This window comes from Dreissena polymorpha, chromosome 3, assembly GCF_020536995.1.
Source record: "Dreissena polymorpha isolate Duluth1 chromosome 3, UMN_Dpol_1.0, whole genome shotgun sequence".
In the NCBI taxonomy this organism is placed as follows: Eukaryota; Metazoa; Mollusca; class Bivalvia; order Myida; family Dreissenidae; genus Dreissena; species Dreissena polymorpha.
The window spans coordinates 70,425,236-70,444,141 of NC_068357.1; the positions used below are offsets into that span (position 1 = coordinate 70,425,236).

At 33.6% G+C, this 18,906-nt stretch overlaps 1 protein-coding gene and 1 long non-coding RNA gene across 10 annotated transcripts; both read right to left on the minus strand.

The window, feature by feature from the left end:
* LOC127873181 (D-aminoacyl-tRNA deacylase 2-like) lies at nucleotides 1-5,372 on the minus strand. Of its 8 annotated transcripts, none has more exons than XM_052416907.1 (4): nucleotides 5,330-5,372; nucleotides 1,518-1,664; nucleotides 779-848; nucleotides 1-357 (listed from the first exon to the last, which is right to left on the minus strand). In XM_052416907.1, the coding sequence occupies exons 2-4, from the start codon at nucleotides 1,638-1,640 to the stop codon at nucleotides 32-34; spliced, it is 519 nt and encodes a 172-aa protein (XP_052272867.1). In that variant the 5' UTR covers nucleotides 1,641-1,664; nucleotides 5,330-5,372; the 3' UTR covers nucleotides 1-31. The 8 variants fall into 8 exon arrangements, with proteins under 8 accessions (XP_052272867.1, XP_052272860.1, XP_052272864.1 ...); XM_052416900.1 differs by lacking the exon at nucleotides 5,330-5,372 and adding an exon at nucleotides 5,064-5,143; XM_052416904.1 differs by lacking the exon at nucleotides 5,330-5,372 and adding an exon at nucleotides 5,064-5,108 and having other exon boundaries at nucleotides 1,518-1,661.
* A 2,168-nt stretch (nucleotides 5,373-7,540) lies between these two features.
* On the minus strand, nucleotides 7,541-17,371 carry LOC127874674 (uncharacterized). Of its 2 annotated transcripts, none has more exons than XR_008047044.1 (3): nucleotides 17,220-17,371; nucleotides 14,955-15,244; nucleotides 7,541-13,806 (listed from the first exon to the last, which is right to left on the minus strand). It is a non-coding gene; the product is annotated as an uncharacterized LOC127874674 (long non-coding RNA). The 2 variants fall into 2 exon arrangements; XR_008047043.1 differs by lacking the exon at nucleotides 17,220-17,371 and adding an exon at nucleotides 16,669-16,806.
* Between the last annotated feature and the right edge of the window lie 1,535 nt (nucleotides 17,372-18,906).

The following is an 18,906-nucleotide window of genomic DNA, read 5'->3' on the forward strand; positions in this document are numbered from 1 at the left end:
TTTCTAAGGCATTATCATGATTTATTGTGTATCAAAACTCTAAATAATGAGTATATGGACCATTAGTTTCCATGGAAAACACTTGTCTATTGCCATATGTCCCATACTTCACAGCTATGTTTTTATCACACTTTGCAGTCGAATTTTGAACTGTTCCTTCCAAGAATTCAAGGAACTGAGTATACAGTTTTAAACCGTCGTCTTTGCCGATGTTCCTATGATACTGCATGCCTTTACCCTTGAGGTTGCCACCCAGTGTAGCCTGTGGAATGATGAGAACATCTCCAGGAAGATCTAGAATGGAGACCAGGCGACCAGTGTCTGTTTCGCTTAGTCGGGCATTCAGTATTGAACTTGCTGAAACAGATTTATTTACAATGACAATTTGATAAACATCATAGACTTGCTACTATTTGATTAACATCATAGACTTGCTGAAATGGTACGCTTCTACATTGTTTTAGGAACTTCAATTAAATTCTAGAGGAAATAAAATAATATTTAAGTATATTTAATGTATATTCTGAGTCAGACTTATTTATGTTGTTTACAATAAAACAGACGTTTTTTTTTTATTAAGAAAAACAACATTTCATTTATTACCATTAGGATGAATATAAACCATGTATTTATCACAACATATATTAGGAATATTTTTTTTACATTTAATATTTTAAATGCACATCAATAAGTAGAATGCATATTCCAAAGTATAATCTTTAATATACTGGAATACTAAGATGCACTTTGTTAAAATCTTGATGAAGGGTAGCTGTACCAATTTTGCTGATTATTTCTTCAGTGGCACCTTGCAGAAAACACACATAGACCACCATTCCACGCTCAATCTGCAAATTTTGAATGTTTACTATAGCAGTAATTAACGTGACTGAACATCCTTATTTAGCTCATTTGCATAAAAACCATATGCTGCAATTGAACACACACAAGATCCATTTTGGAGTGCTTTGAACAAGCTTTTGTAAATCCATCACTTCCTATTTGAGCCGTGCTTTGTGAAAAGGGGGTTTAATGCACATGCAAAGTGTTGTAGCAGATTTGCCTGTGCAGACGACACTCTCCGCCTAAACTTGATGTTTGCTAAGAAGAGACTTTCTGTCAACAAAAAAAACCATATAAGCGGAAAGTGTCATCCCTGATTAGCCTGTACGGACTGCACAGGCTAATCTGGGACAACACTACACACATTCATTAAATCCCCTTTTCACAGACAATGGCCTTTTTTTTTAACGTGACAAGAACAAACAACTACAGGATTAAAAAGTAGATTGGAACTCATTTTAGTTACAGAGGGGATGGGTTTCTTGGGGGAGGCGAGTTGGAAATAATAATTTACTGACAATAACCTGCTGTTGTAACTAACATTTCAGGGAGGATGAGTCAGAACAATGTAATATTTTCATAACAGGACTATTTAAACCGTACCTAATCAATGGTGCATAAAGTTGCAATAAATGGCTTTGTGCTTAAACAAAAAGAAATGATTGATTAGCCACCTGTACATATTCTGCTTCCTTCCCCTCAGAGGCTGGTTGAATCATGAGTCTCGCAGACAGACACTGTTGAAGCACCACCCTGGCCTGCAGAGCTGGTGTACTGTTGGTAGCATCAGAAGCCATTGCAACCACGAGCAAGTCCCCCTGCTGACGTAACAAACTATGTGGTTTTCAAATGATTAATAACATAAATGAAGATGTGTTGTGGGATCTTTTCTATGATCTTTTACACGATGGCGTTCATTGTTTTTTGTTCCATTCAATTTTCAATTATGAAAATGTTCATGGAAAGTCAAAAAACAAAAGAAATCCTATTCCTTATTCTCATAGTTTCGGCCCTCTTTAAAGTATTGCACCTTTAAAGAAAACGGGGCAATTGCACTTTACCGGTACGTAAAAAAGAACGGAAACAGCGTACCCTAACCCTAACCCAAAACACCTAACACCTAACGCAACACTTTATAATCCTTTTTAGCTCATTTTTTTTTTGAAAAAAAATTATGAGCTATTGTCATCACCTTGGCGTGCGCTTTGGCGTCCGGTTAAGTTTTGCGTTTAGGTCCACTTTTCTCAGAAAGTATCAATGCTATTGCATTCAAACTTGGTACACTTACTAACTATCATGAGGGGTCTGGGCAGGCAAAGTTAGATAACTCTGGCGTGCATTTTGACAGAATTATGTGCCCTTTTTATAATTAGAAAATTGAAAATTTGGGTCAAGTTTTGTGTTTAGGTCCATTTTATTCCCTAAGTATCAAAGCTATTGCTTTCATACTTGCAACACTTACAAACTATCATAAGGGGACTGTGCAGGCAAAGTTTAACTCTGACTGGCATTTTGACAGAATTATGTGCCCTTTTTATACTTAGAAAATTGAAAATTTGGTTAAGTTTTGTGTTAAGGTCCACTTTATTCCTACAGTATCAAAGCTATTGCTTTCATACTTGCAACACTTATTAACTATCATAAGGGGACTGTGCAGGCAAAGTTATGTAACTCTGACTGGCATTTGGACGGAATTATGGGCCCTTTATACTTAGAAAATTGAAAAAATGTGTTTTGGTCCACTTTACCCCTAAAGTATCATAGATATTGCTTTCATACTTGGAACACTCGCAAACTATCATAAGGGGACAGTCAAAGGACATAACTCTGGTTGTCATTTTTACGGAATTATGGCCCATTTTTGACTTAGTAACTTTGAATATATGGTTAAATTTTGTGTTTTGATCCACTTTACTTCTAAAGTATCAAGGCTATTGCTTTCAAACTTCAAATACTTTCATGCTATCATGAGGTTACTGTACCTGGCAAGTTGAATTTTACCTTGACCTTTCAATGACCTTGACTCGCAAGGTCAAATAATTAAATTTTGCTAAAATTGCCATAACTTATTTATTAATGATTAGATTTGATTGATACTTTGACAAAACTACTCTTACCTGACATACCACAATAGACTCCACCCAAACCATCCCCCGTGCCCTTCCCCCCTAATTTTTTTTTTTTAAGATCATCTCACAAATGACCACCACACCCCCACCCCACCCCCCTAAATTTTATTTTTTGAAACGGTTAAAAAACACAAATATTTATTTTTATTATTTTATTTTTGCAATACCATACCTCCCACCGCACCACCCCAATTTTTTTTCTGCACCCGCAAGGCGGAGCTCTTGTTAGTATCGGGGGGGGGGGGGGGGGGAGGTAGAAAACTGCGTACCGGTACAGTGCAATCTAGCCAAGAAAACCCTACAGAAGTGCTGGAAAGTTGATGTTTTTTCAATATTTAGAGGTTTTTAATTATTTTATGGTTATAGTTATTACGACCGTCATTCTCATGATTTCTAGTGTTCATTGGAATGTACGTCATGTTTATTCCAGGGTGACGCTATGATTTTTAAATACGTAACACACATATATAAGTTTGTTTATGGATAAATAGTAGCTTTATCAAATGTTTTATATGCCTTATTGTCCCGTACCAGATAAACCGGAGGGGACTTATGGTTTGCGCTCTGCCTTTCAGTCTGTGACACTTTTTTGGATCCTGCGATAACTTTAAAAGTTCTTCATATTTTTTAATGAGACTTGAAATATGGACAGATTGCAATATGGAGATTATGCACAACATTTCATTGTGTTGCTATGTCAAGAATTCTGGTTGCTATAGCAACAAAAAGACTAGAAATATTGCTGAAAATGGTGGATCCTGCGATAATTAAAGGTTCTTCATATTTTTTCATGAAACTTGAAACATGGACATATGGAAATATGGAGATTATGCACATCATTTCTTTTTGTTCCTACATCAAGATTTCTGGTTGCTATGACAACAAATAGACAAGAAATATTGCTGAAAATGGTAGAGTTTCCCCATAGGAGACCATATTCCGGTCTGGTTTTAAATAAAATGTAAAAATATTTTAAGAATAACATGAGCAAGAGTTTCATTTTTCTATTAAGATACTATTTTTTTAGAACAAGCACATGCTCATTGTAACAAACCTTAGCACTCATTATCAATCAGAAGGGCTGATATTATGAGAACCATGATACATGATACAGATTACTATATGGAGCTCAGTCTAGCCAGTATTTGGTGTTATATAGATTGACATATAACACATGCGTGCTTTCGTATTTGTTCACTTCCAAAATTCGTATATACTGTATTCATTAAGTGGGCCTATACTACTGATTTACATGCTATACATATTTCTGACTGCTCAACATACACAATTCAACTGTATTCAGAATAAAAAAAACTTGTCCACAGACATTCATTTAGAGTAGCTGATTTTCCTATTGTTTTTACATGTAATATTCTACTTGGGGGCCGTCCATAAAGTATGTCACGCTTTTATTGACCATTTTAACTGCCCCCCCCCCCTGTCACAAAATCTTGGAGAACGTCACAAACTCACATTTTGGAACATATTTTTTTATTAAACCGTTAGCTGAAATAATTCGCGTTCAGAATAAATCTGAACCAAGAGTCTGCCAAAGCAAAAATCATCAAAAGACTCTAAGGCGGCAATTTATATTGACTAATTAAACCGTATAAAAAACAAAATTATAATTTTGATCTTCTTTGAACCCTTTACTAACTAAAAAATGGAACAGTCCAATAATAATTTCGTCATTTACTACTGAAATCAGCGTGGAAGTTGTGCCTTTTTAATAAGCCAGCCCAGCCCAGCCAATGTGACTACTAAAAATCCACATTCAGGAGATACGCAATTCGTCTTATTTTGACATAAAACTGAAAGTTTCACAATTTTTTTAAAAATTATTTAAAATTCTACTTCAGAAATGATTAGTAAATTATATATATTTTTTTAAATAAATGTGTGACATCACACATGGCCTGATCCACCCCTCCCTTGTCACAAACTGTCACAGTTTCTTACACCCCCTCCCCCCACCTCGAGTGTGACATACTTTATGGACGGCTCCTTGACTGCTTGACTCCAATACCCTTATCTTATATTACAAAAGACAGCAACGATAAGTATTATGTCAGTTTTGATATATGTTGATACCTTCTTGTTTACAACATGAATAGTGGCAATATTGTACAAAAGGGAAGTAACCGAACTTTCCGGTGGTCACTTTATTTTATGGTTACGCATGCGCAATTAATTTCCTTCTATAATACATATAAAATAGTTGAAGTTCGATATCAATTTTTACCATGATCAAGCGCATACCCACTATATCATCATACATCATTGGAAAGATAAATGCATAATCTTTTGAAAAAAATGCATGTCATTAAATTCTATGTATGCTAACTCAAAATATTTACCTTAGAATAGGCAAACCGGTTTTGACAGCTGTGCAGACAACCATTTTGGGCTCAAATAGTATGACCTACTTTCAAAGCCAGGAACCATCGACACAAAAAGTAGAGCACAAAATGGCTTATTTTCTTATTGCTTACAAATATACCTTCAAGTTGATACCAAAACTAACCATTTGCAATGTATTTTACAAATCCTAGGCAGCATGCACTCAACAATGTGTGCTAAGTATCAAACTGACTGCAATGTGTGCTAAGTATCAAACTGACTGCATGTAACCCTAAAAACAGGATGTAACCCTAAAAACAGGAGTTCCGGTTTGGGGTTATGTGACCTTATTGAAGTTCTAGTTGCAATAATCCAACTCCCAGCTATTGACTCTCCGGGTCGCTGTACGTATGTACTAATAAAAGCTCGGAGCGTTCAAGAAGAACTAATCAAAGTTCGTGCAAACAAATCGGTAATTTTACCTCAAATGAAAAAAATGCTTAAATTTGATAAAAAGGTCGTGAAAAACTACAAACATCGATACATTCTTGAAGTTGGGACTTCCAAATGTATTGCTAGGTTGCATTTTTACTGATTTTTAAATACGACGAGAATAAATAAAGTAACTCGCAATTGGGTCGATTTTGTCCTTGAGTAGGACATTTTCATCTTGATATTTGTAAAGATGAATAAAGTGTAATTTGACATGAAATTCAGACTGGTCGCAATTCGTATGTTGCCACGTACTGTATAATAAGAATACATATATTTCAATAACTAATACACAGCTTTGGTCGGATTTTATTTTCAAAACGCTTTATACAACTGATATTGTATTTCATCAAAACTGTAAACATATACACCCTGATTTTAATAGAACATATTCTACTATGAAGACTCATTTTGTGAAAATGTGTGCTTTGAAGTTAAAATATAAGCGATATAACTGGGAATTACTTTTAGAGAAAGAAACAACATGTACATCCAAAAGAATTATCACTTAGAAAGGTAGATTGTTGACATAAGATATGATAAATAATTTGCTAAATATCATATTTATAGCTTATCAAATACACTTCCAGATTCTTAATGGTCGCACATAACTTATAACGCCTATTTATATGTTTTCATTATCTAAGAGACATCAGACATGGTACATTTGTTTTTCAAGGGCACTTTTTGTCGATTTAATAAACGTAAAAGAGAACTTCATGCGAGCATATTTTGTGTACATCATGCATATAATGATACCGTCCATAAAGTTTAACATAATCAGTCCCCACTGTATTTCCACATGTAGTTTAGGCTTCGCCAAATACAATTTCTTTAATGGCAGGTAGTAGTCTAGCTGGCATTTGTGGAAGTCTAAGAAATGTTTGTGGTTTTGGAAGCTTCTAACAAATATCAACTTCATTTAGCAACATGCTGGGTTGTTAATGATTTCGGTGTCTCCGTAGTTGCAACAGTCCTACATTTATAAGTTGTAATAATATTGCAGATCATCATGTTCCAATCTAAATGAGTCGTTGTAATTTTATGCAAAGTATGCATGGGCTATTATTTTACGTAGTAAGGCTTCATGTAACAAATAACGAAAACTTAGGATTAAAAAGTAGAAATTTCTAAAACAATTGTGGTAGTAATAGATGCGTTACGTGTTGGTTGGATATATATTTGTTTGAAGATTATTTGGTTGTTTATGCAGCACACTAGTGAATGTGAATTGTTACCTAATCGACTGTATTTGTATTTTGTGCAATTTATTCTTCAAAAAATTGAAGCACATTGCCCTGTGAACAGATATTACTTTTCATAGTTAATTGCATCATTTGCACGTCTTTACACCACCACACCCACACACATAATTGCAAATGATATAATTAACTATGGTAATACGTTCACAAGATAAGAAGTCCGCTAGGCGTACGGTTGCACAAAAGGCCGATAATTGACAAATTCTGGCAGTTGTCCTGCACCATCGAGCATTCCGGACGATGAACCCCTTCTCATTGAAAACTATTTCGTCGTCTGCTACGAACATAAAGTAAGGAATGAATTACGCTTCACATTTACCGCTGAAGAAAAGAGCAAATACTTTTCTTCGTGACTTTGTTGATTTAGAAAATGCTAAAGTACTTCGCGATTCTCATTATCATTCTCTCACGCCGATGGTTTGTTTCACTATTCATTAATAATAAATTGCGAAATTTAAAGACTTAAAACAAGTATTTATTTTTATATTTATTATTGTCTCATCCACATGTACTTCATTACAAAACATAATATCTACAACATTATAAAATAAGTACACATGGTCATTCATAATAGAATTATAGGAGACAGTACATAACATAGGCAATATAAATACAATGCTAATATCACCTGATATCTATCAACATTAAAGACATTTGCTAAATATTTGACGTGATGCAAGATTAATTACATATCTACAAGATAAAACATTTAAAAGGACATATTCATTCCTTTAAAATACAATCATGTTTATAAGATGCATCAGATATCTACAATAAAACACTAGATAAGTAAGAAGAGGGTAAAATCAGTTAGTTTCACAGTGGATCATAAAATGCATCCGATATCTACAATAAAACACTAGATACCGGAAGGTAAAAAGGATAAAATCAGTTAGTTTCACAATATATATGTTCTTTGCGTTTTTCTAATATCAGAAAGCAGGTTTTGGCAGCTAATTTAATTATATTATTGTCTGACAAGATAATTTTTAACTTATCATCAACATCAAAATTGTCAAAGCCTTGAAACTGAGATAGCAGTTCAGTCATGAGTTCTCGTATAACCCCGTTGTATAATGGGCAATCAAGCAGTACATGTTTTTCATTTTCCACAACACTTATACATATACTCTTACAATAGTTACATTTTCTTAATTCCTGAGGTGTATTTGTATATCTTCCAATTTCTACATTTATTGGAGCTGTACCACTTCTAAACTTTGCCAAAGCCCCTCTATGCCTTTTATTTTACACAAGTAATCAATATGGTTCAACCTCATACACTTGCTTTAAAATTCTATAAAATCTAAGTTTGTTTTGTCCACCTCCACTACGGGCTCTTTCTCTATTTACATCTTGTAACCATGACTCCTTAAAGTCTTCAAAAAACTTGTTTTCAACAATACCAGCAATTTCTCGCTTGCTAAGAAAGTACTCAATATTAGTACATCTATTCATATCAAACTTTTCAAACATATTGCAAACTTTAAAACACCAGTTTTTACAATTCCTACCTTAACATAGGTATGACCATTCAAAAACCTTTCTATTTAATCTATTTCTATCCATATTAGCAAGTCTACACCACTGATAAGTTACACTTTTCTTAATCTTACAACACATTGGTAGCCAGCCAATATCCCCATTTACTGTGGAATTTGGTGTGTATTTTCCAACATTAAGAAAAAATCTAGTCGCTGAACCGCATTTATACAACTGTAATCATCATTGTCCCAAATTGAAGCTCCGTAAGTTATGCGTAAGTTATGACTGGAACAACAGTGGGTTCAAACAGTTTCGAGAATGCTTGGAGTGGGAATCCCCCAATAGATTTGGATTTGGCAATAAGCAGTCTGAGGACTTTATTGGGTGACTGAGCAACATTTTTTGCTGTATTTGCATAATTCAAGTGTTCAGTAAGAACAAGACCCAAATACTTATACTGTGCCACATATTCAAATGGATCATTACCACACATAAAAACTTTCTGAAATCTTTGGACTGACTCATTTCTGAAGTGAACAATATTAGATTTTCTACTGTTTATACACATACCATTATTCTTACACCATACTTCCAGTTCATTCAACATACGTTGTAGGTCATCCGCATTTTCTGCTAATAAAACTATATTATCCGCAAAAAGTAAAATCGAGACAGTTTGATCAGATACCTTGACCCCTTTTCCAAGAGCATCAATCTTTGTTGCTAGATCATTAATATAGATGTTAAAAAGCATTGGTGAGAGTGGACACCCTTGTTTTAGACCTGTTTTAACAGAAAACCAGTCAGTAAGGAAACCATTAATTCTAACTGAGCATATAACATTATCATACACAGACCGAACATTATCATACACAGACCGAATAGCCTTCTGTAAATGACTATTAGTTCTAATACTTTCGAGTTTACTCCATAAAATGTGGCGATTCACAGAATCGTAGGCCTTACTTAAATCAATGAAAGCACACCCAGTTGATAATTTCTTCTTTTTTCTAGTATCAATAATACTCGTAAGAGTTGACAAGTGATCAATTGTACTCCTCGTTTTCCTAAAACCATTCTAACCTTCAAACAATACTATTTCTGCCTCTATTTGCTGTGTAAGCTTATCATTGAGTAAGGGACAATAGATTTTATATACAATAGGGGTAATGGTAATACCTCTGTATGACATTGGATCATAGATATTGCAAGTTGAACTTTTCGGTATAGGATTTATAATACTCTTACCCCAGCTTTGGGGGATTTTCCCTATTCCAAAGCAGTAATTAAAAATCTTTAACAGACAGTATACAACAGAATCATTTTTAAAGACAGCTGCTGGTAATTCATCATACCCTACTGCTCTATTATTCTTTACATAAAAAATAGCTTTCTTTACATCTAACATTAAAAAATGATCATAAAAAAAGTCATTATCAACAGACACATTCTCTTCAACAATAAAATTGGCATCCTGGCTAACATGGTTTGCCGTTTTATCACTGACAACATTCAAAAGGTTACAAAAATCATTTGTCCATCTGTCAAAAACTTTAGTCACATCATTTGTTAAATTACCCAATTTATCTTCTACTTCAAAAGGCAGACCATTACTTCGGTTATCTCTGACTCCTATTTTACCAATGGTTTTCCAAAAATCTACTGTATTATTATCAGCTTCATCTATTAGTTTTTCTTGAAGTTCTAACCAGTAACGATTTTTGCTCTCTGAAACTGTTAATAATTTTTTTTCCTTTTTTGAACAAAAATATGTTTAAGGTTTGACTTAAAAAATGTGGTACTTTTTACCCAATTACCTTCTGCTTCACTCATGTCATTCCATAACCTTTGCAATTCCTCATTCCACCAATCTTTTTTTACTTTTCTTTTTTAGCACTACGTTCGAATTTGATGGTTACGGTCTAAGAGGGGAGTTTCAAATTAATTTCATTTTTGACACCAGCACAAAAAATATCATACATGTTATCTACATTCTTTTGCACATCTACATTTGTTTGCAACACATTAAACTTTTCTACCACCTCATTCAAAAAGTTTTCGCCTTCACAAAAATTTGGCGGCATTGTACAAGTGTCATATATAGTTTTATTCTTTGTAATATTGACTCTACCGCTTTTGTCCCTAAAACATTCATTTGAAACAATTACATTCTTTAATTTAACATCGCACATTAATACAGAGTGATCTGGCATAAGTCTACTTTCTGTACATTTTCAGCAATATCAGACACCCTGGCAACTTCAAAGTTTGACAATATATCAATATTCTCATAGGGGACAACAATATATTCAACAACAGACAAACCTTTATTTGACACACATGTGAAGTCATTGAGTTTGGAGTTTCTTGCATTTACTTTACAACAATAAAAGTCAATAAAAAAGTTACAAAATAGTTCACCATATGTATTCTTTGTATAATCAACAACATTTCTTTCTGGTAGAACATCTATACCTTCAATGTAATCCGGCATATCTGCAATTCTAGCATTAAAATCGCCTAAAATGTAGAAAGGACCACTTTTTTGATACTCGTATACGTCAGTTAACAATTCATCAAACAATTCATTTGCATTTACATAACGTGATGACCCCATTGGAGGGAGATAGCAAGCACACATATTAAAACATGTTTTATCAGAAATTGACTTAAAAGAGACCCACAAAATACTCACGTATTCATCAGCTAAAACGTTTACATAAAATATGTCTAGTAATGACTTTTTTCACTAAAATTCCTACTCCAACAGACCCTAATCTTGCATGTCGATTTAGCAGCCTTCTATTATTACTAAAAAATACATAGTTATCAACATTAAGGTCACAATTTTCTTTTAGATGTGTTTCTGCAATAGCAAGTATATCAATATCAAGCTTACTTAAACAATTTGCTCTAAAAATATAATTATCAGTTTCAACATTGTCAGACCATCCATTTACATTCCAAAACCCTAGCTTTACCTAGTTATAATATCTACAGTCATTATTTCTGTATCTACTAGAGTAGTGAGAGTCATGATTGTTCGTTTTTTTATAAGAGCCACTAGTATAACTGTTTCTTTGGGATTGGCTGCATCTACATTTGTTGCTGTACCTTGTTCTGGGGCTGTGTCTGTTCTGGTTGTCATCTTCTCGCCTCACGTCATATGACCTGTCATTGTATCTATTTGGTCTATCACTGTTCCGGTTTGTTTATCAGTGTTTGTTTCCCGATTATTATTTTTACGTTGCCGACTTTGCTGCTGCCATAGATTGGCTTCACTTCACGAACTATCTTCGGAGGCGCGGAAGTATGGTATCATTGGATAATTACGCTGGTAAGATAGCTCTCACGAAAACGTATGTTAACTAATCAACTTAAAGGGGCCTTTTCACAGATTTTGGCATGTATTGAAGCTTGTCATTAAATGCTTTATATTGATTATTCATTGGACCTACAAATCTCCCGTAAAAAAAAAAACAAGAATATAATTTAAAAAAAAATGAAACAAGTAACCCTAAACTGGGCTCGAACCACTGACCCCTGGAGTCCTGAAGTAAAAGGTTTCCCGCTTAGACCACTCGACCATCCGTGCTCATGCTATGAGCGGATGTATTTTTTACTTATAAAAGCAGTCCTCGTAGTTTCCCAAAATATAATATATATTCAATCGTTTCGCGTTGCAACGCTTTATAATTTTCAGATTTTCAAATCGTCAAAAGATGCACATAATAGATATTTTAGAGCATGATAAATGTTCAGTATCACTTTTTCCTAACAAATATCATAACTTAAACGAAAATTTGCGAGATTGAAACAACTTTTTTTTTAAATTTTGTCAATTTACCAAAACGTGAAAAGGACCCTTTAAATTAGAGGTTTAATATCTTGTCTGGATTAATAACTATAATTTGATTATTATATTTCATATATCACATTAAAGTATGAATGCGTTATTACTATAATTTGTAAACGTATTTGTAATTAATTGACTTGTGTGAACATTTGCAAATTAACAATTACAAATATACCATAGATTAAAAGAACTTTCTTACATTCATTGCAAACAAGCATAATTGCACCAAGACTAAGAACAATGTTACAAAGCTCGATTTCTGTATTGATAATCATCGAATGAAATCGGTAAAATAATAAAACAGGTTTATGTTTTTGGAAAAACGTGTAGTATTAACAGTGCTTTCGAAATACACCGTTAATGTTCCATTTCGAGACGAGGATCCTTCTTTGCGACAAATGACCAAACACTCCGCGTACACAAATTCGACGGAGCATAAAAATACAGGGTCGCTTTCACAAAAATTCCACAAAAATACGTATAATACATTTGTATCATCATTAAGTCTATGTTTATAAACCTGAATAGATTTTTTGACGGATAGCAGAAGCATACACACACACACGCACGCACGAATGCATGCACACCCATCCTCCAAACACACACTTAAGGTTCACAAAACAATATACAGTTCAAGGGTTTTGTTTCATGTTTAGCTTTTCAATCGTCTATATGTATGCATTTCTTTATTGTATAAACAAACCACTATTATGTATTTATCACACAGTTTTGTTATTTTCAACACAAATAACATACTTAGCCCTTTAAAGACAACGAACCGATATGCTTGTTCAATGCTTACTTGTTATTAAAATGTTTTTTTCCTCCTAAAACATTTGAGTATTCCCTCCAAGTCCAATTTAAATTCTTCATGAAGGTATAAGAAGTCATTATATTTAGGGACATCGTCTGGTACTTTTGCACAAACTGTTTCCATAGTTGCGAGGTTGGCATTGTCTGCCACACAATACGTACACAAGCCGTAAATTCTGAAATATATCAAGTGACCGTTTATTTGGTGTTGATTGGTTCACCTTTTAAATCGGTTCAATTAAAGCTGTTGAATATGAATATGATCTAATATCGTCTTCAAAACGTTCGTGTCTTTGACATGCTATATTTGCTATCTGACTTTCACTTTTAGCGGTTATTTTGAACTGCCTTATATTATTTGTCCTTTCTTCCAATCTAAACGTTGAAATTCGAAAAACGCACAACTCAATCAGACGTTCACGGTTACATTCTTCTGCCAACTTCAAATAGCTGAATAGAGTCTTGCAGGACATTGATGCTTTTTTTTTTTCTCCAATCAGGGTCATAAGGCAATCTTCACACTGTTCCATCAGCTTCACAACTTGATACTCCGATGCTAATGGCAGTATGGCGGCCGCATTATCAGCTGAGATTTAACAAGACGGAACTGGCAGTCAATAATTTGATGAAGTAAACAAATATATAATTCAGCACATAACTTAAAAACTCTTTATTCATAAGCATGGATTTCATTCAATCTCAGTGAACGTTTGGATCCAATTGTATAGCAATATATATCTCAAAAAAGATAATACCAGCTACATTTAATGTTTTCTTCTTAAAGACAAGTAATGATATTTTCGCAAATTCATTTATGTACTTATAACTGAAGAACTTCATCATAATATTTAAACATAAGTCAATGTATACTATACATAAAATTGCAGAAACATAATCAGGAGAAAAGTTATTGCTTATTAAAGGTAATTGAACGACGTCTTATCAAAACTGGACAATAGAAACAAGAAATAAAAAAAAGATATGGATGATTTAAGCTGAGGTCACCTTAGACCGGTCGAACGGTCATTTTAAAGCATTAAGTAAGAGAGGGGAACACATTTTACGGAGTGCCAGACCTTAGACTAACAATAAGCACTTAAAGATAAAATATCCAATGCCAACGCTTATTTAGACCCACAGAAATAACATAACACTTACAGGTAGGTTGGTTACATCCTGAGTTTAATGTATCAAAATGCCTGTCTGTTTCATGCAGGTCAAAATCCTACATACCAGGACACTGTATCTGTTTTGTACTGAATACAATTCGCTTGAAGTGCGTTAATTGTTATATTCTATTCAGAAAAACACAGTCATTTAAACTGTTTTCTTCGTTATTTTATTCGTAATTGTGTATAAAATTAAGCAAAATTATACGTAAAAAAGGCTGTTTATTTCAGACAAATTACTTGCAAAATGAATGATATATTTGAGATGTGACATTTAAAACAAATTATACATTGTTTGATTTCTTTGTTCTCTACTCACGTGTAAAATTATATCGTTAACTTTTTATATGACCTTTGTCAAAGGTTTGTGTGCCATCGAAACTTGATGCAATCGTGCCATTTTTGGAAAACGTTTATTTGGTATAACATTATAATTGATTAATAAGTTTTTGAATTCCTGAATTCCGTCCCAAGAAGATTTTCATTTACCAAAAAACATTATAATGATTTTTTCCTATTGGGGTTTAATGCATATGACTGATATTTTAGGCGTGTTTGCGTTTACCTGTTACCCGCTCCTTAAGGTCCGGAGAAAGGCAGCGCAGAAATAGAACAAACGTGTCCAAGGTTTTATCCGACAAAGTTATCTCCTTTTTGTTCTTCTCCTTTGTTTCTTTTTGGAAAATTTCTCTAAATATTGGCGATGACAGTGACAGCAATGCGTTGATGACAGAAATGCGAACCTCTTCTACAACTAACGTTATGTCGTCGAAACCACTGGCCTCCCCAAACATACTGACATCTATTGTTACCTTTACCTTAACTTCCGTCGGCTGATCAACCGCAGTCTCCTTTCTAAGAAACGGAAAATTAGAAAATAAGAAAAAAATGTCCATGTTAGCTTGTGAAGATTGCTTAGCTGAGTAATGTATAATAATAACATTTATTGATTGCTAACTCGAATCACTTTGACTTACGGGGTGTAATCACAATAACATGAATTGAGCAATTTTTTTTTCAAACAATTACCAAGCAGGATGTCATGATTTCGACAAAAATGTTGTAGCTAAATGATTTTTTTAGATTTTAATTTAATTCCGTTTTAATTTAAAGGCAGATTATGAATTCAAGGTACACGTGACAAATGCATGTAATTGTTATGTACAGTCTTGGCACAGCCAATCAATACTCATCCGCCGTAACCGTGTTTTACCGCACCCGCTGGTCGCATCCGTTTTAGCCCCGCTTCAGTCTCCATTATTTGTATGAATAGGTAGCACTATATCATGACACACATTGTACCTTCACTCGCAGTTTGGAGACGTTACTGTTTAATGTGGTTTCATATTCATTGCAAGGAATTTCCAAAGCCTGACACACAAAACAAATGCGCAAGACTACCCTCACACGTACACAAAAAACAACACAAAAATAACAAAACTGGGGTTACCGAAATTATTACGGTCAATGAATGGTTGTCATCAATACGACCTAACGTTCAGACAGACAACGTAGGTGATCTCTTCATTGTTGTGAACGTTTACAATTATAATTGTCTATTAGCTGTTTACTGAAATTTCTGTTTGAGTTATTGTTTTGAAAGGTTAATTTAAATTTCGACCCCGTCTACATAGTTGTCATTGAAAGTCCGCCTGTTTAAGTTTAGATGATACAGAGGCACCCGAAATGCAAGATTCATGTGATCTTTGGAAATTGCAACAAATACACGTGTTGATTGTTTTCGTTCAGGATACTTACGCATTTTGTAACAGGATTCTTTTCGTTGTTTTGCATAAAACAATATTTATATACAGATACAGCAGTTGTGTACATGACATACATATGTTAAAGACATATAAAACTGTTCTTAAAGGCAAACAGTGTTCGAAATTGAAAAGACTTAAAACATATATAGATTTTTGAAGATTTTTCAAATAACAAAAAGCCATAAGAAACAACAAATATGTTTAAAGTTACGTTAATACCGTAATGACATTTCTTTAAGATATTTGCAATACTTCAACAGACGATTTATAATGAAACAAATAATTTTGAACTGCATTTCCAGATTTTTGTCCATGATGTCGATGAAAGCATTCTGTAGCTATTGCATTTTAAAGTGATATTATGGGCATTTTTCATTGTTGAATTGAGATGAAAGTAATTAACAGGTCAAAAGAGTTAGTTATAATGTGGTAACTGACCAATTATCTACAACTCATCTTGCTACCAGTGTTTATAAAAAATATATATTATATTCGATATTTTACATGACTCACCCAGTCCTCTAAGCCGAAATGATCCGTGAAACAAAATTGTGTATTTGTGTCGTATGAACGAATCTGCATGAAAACTACATTTAGACTCACATCGTTCATTGAATAGTTTCTGTTGCCAGTTGTCAAAACGAAAGTACGGTTCGTACAAATGCATTATTTTTCTATTTCCGGGATATTGTTTGAGTATGTTGATGCTGCATTAACAAATATAAGTGTATATGAAGTGAAAACACCAAAAATAAACAAGGGTTGCGATAGACACCTATACACATAGCATATACTGTTAGATGCCCATACTATCACTTTAAATACATATTTCATTAAATACATATATATCTTATTGTTTGTTGTTTTGTCTGTCAGATTTATTTTTAAACACTACTGTAAGTAAAATCAACCTAAAATATGTACTCGTTTATTAGTAAACCGCGAAAGCAATACTTTAATTAAAATCAAGACTAAAATTTCTTTCCAACCACCGTATCGTGTAACATATGCTAATACAGGTGTATTTTATATATTAAGAACACTAATCTGAACTGCATACATACTTGTTATTATTATTATTTTATTATTATTCCGGATTTATATAGCGCCCTTTTCATGCAAGTGTGCACGTTCAAAGGCGCTTTACACAAGAACATTTGACGTATCGCAGATACGAATACACTTTGCCACACTGTTTCAAAAGAAATCGATCAAAACTACTCAATTATACTATAAAACTACTCTATTATACTATAAGTACTACGTAAAACATGCACAGTAACCATAGATTAGAAAGATCAACAAGACACTATAAAACTACCCTATGTGTTTAGCCATAAGACAATTAATGAAACAATAAAATCTAAAACTTAAACAATAAGTACTACGTACAAAAAATAATTATGCTTCCATTTAAGGGTTAATTCAAGTTGATGATGATTGAGATTTTATATAATGAATTGAATAAACCACTGTTTATATTGCAAAAGATTGGAGGAAGAGGTGAGTTTTCAGTGCCTTTTTGAATGAATTCAGTGTTGAAGAACCTCGAATGTTTGATGGAAGTGAGTTCCAGAGTATGGGAGCAGCGTACATGAAACTTCGCTCTCCGTATGATACGGATTTAATCTTCGTTGGAATCACTTATGAAGTCGCTTCGTTCTTTGATCTTAAGTTTCGCCTTGGTTCGTAGACTTCAAATAGGTTTTTCAGATATACAGGCGATTGTCCATTTAAGGCTTTGAACGCATTGGTAAGTATTTTAAAGTGGATTCTTTTTTCTACTGGATGCCAGTGTAGTTCTTTTAGGATCGGTGTTATGTGACTATAGCGGGATGTTCTTGTGATAACACGCGCCACAGTGTTTTGAACATTTTGTAGTTTCTTGATAGCTGATGTTTGTGTTCCATACAGCAGTGCATTGCAATAGTCTAGCCGAGACGTGACAAGTGAATTGACCAATGATTGTGTGGCATTTGGTGTAAGATATTGCCTGATGTGACCTATTTGCCTAATCTGACCGAAACATGATCTACTTTTAGCATTAATATGGTGTTCCATGTTCATTCTTGAATCAAACCAAGCACCGAGATTTCGTTCTTTTGTTTCCTTACGATTCGGTTGTCACAACAGTCAGCTAATAATTTTGTTGAGGTAATTATTTTCTCTTCGGCATATGCAGTTTTTAATTAACAGTAAGGTTATTTCACAAACATGCATCGTATCACAAGCAAGTATCGTAGAGTAAAGCTCAAGTAGCCGTTATCGAAATGTACACTCAACGCTTATATACTATTATCAAATTCGGATCGGTCAGTATATGTCACGTGCTTGAATTTATCAATTTATCTGTGTTGACTTTACAATTATGTTATCATCAGAAGTGATTAGCTGTAGATGTGGAGTTTTATCACGTTTTTTGAATTGATAAAGGCAAACACTTTAGATATGCAAAGATAGTATTTTTTCATATTCATGCTATGAGTAATGTCATTTAAATCACAATACAAAAAGGAATATATATTTCAGAATAATAAACTCGATTAAACCACTTTTAACCAATAATTGAATTTATGGTTTTTACTATAATACTAATAATATATGACCACAACTAGTATTATAATGTACCCTCCTCCTTTGTTCATTATAAATAACAACTCCAACGTTTTAATAAACTTGTACATGTTAGCATGATGCGACAGCGTAGTTTTAACGCATTTTGTTAATACGTTGCTAAGTTAAAATAGTATA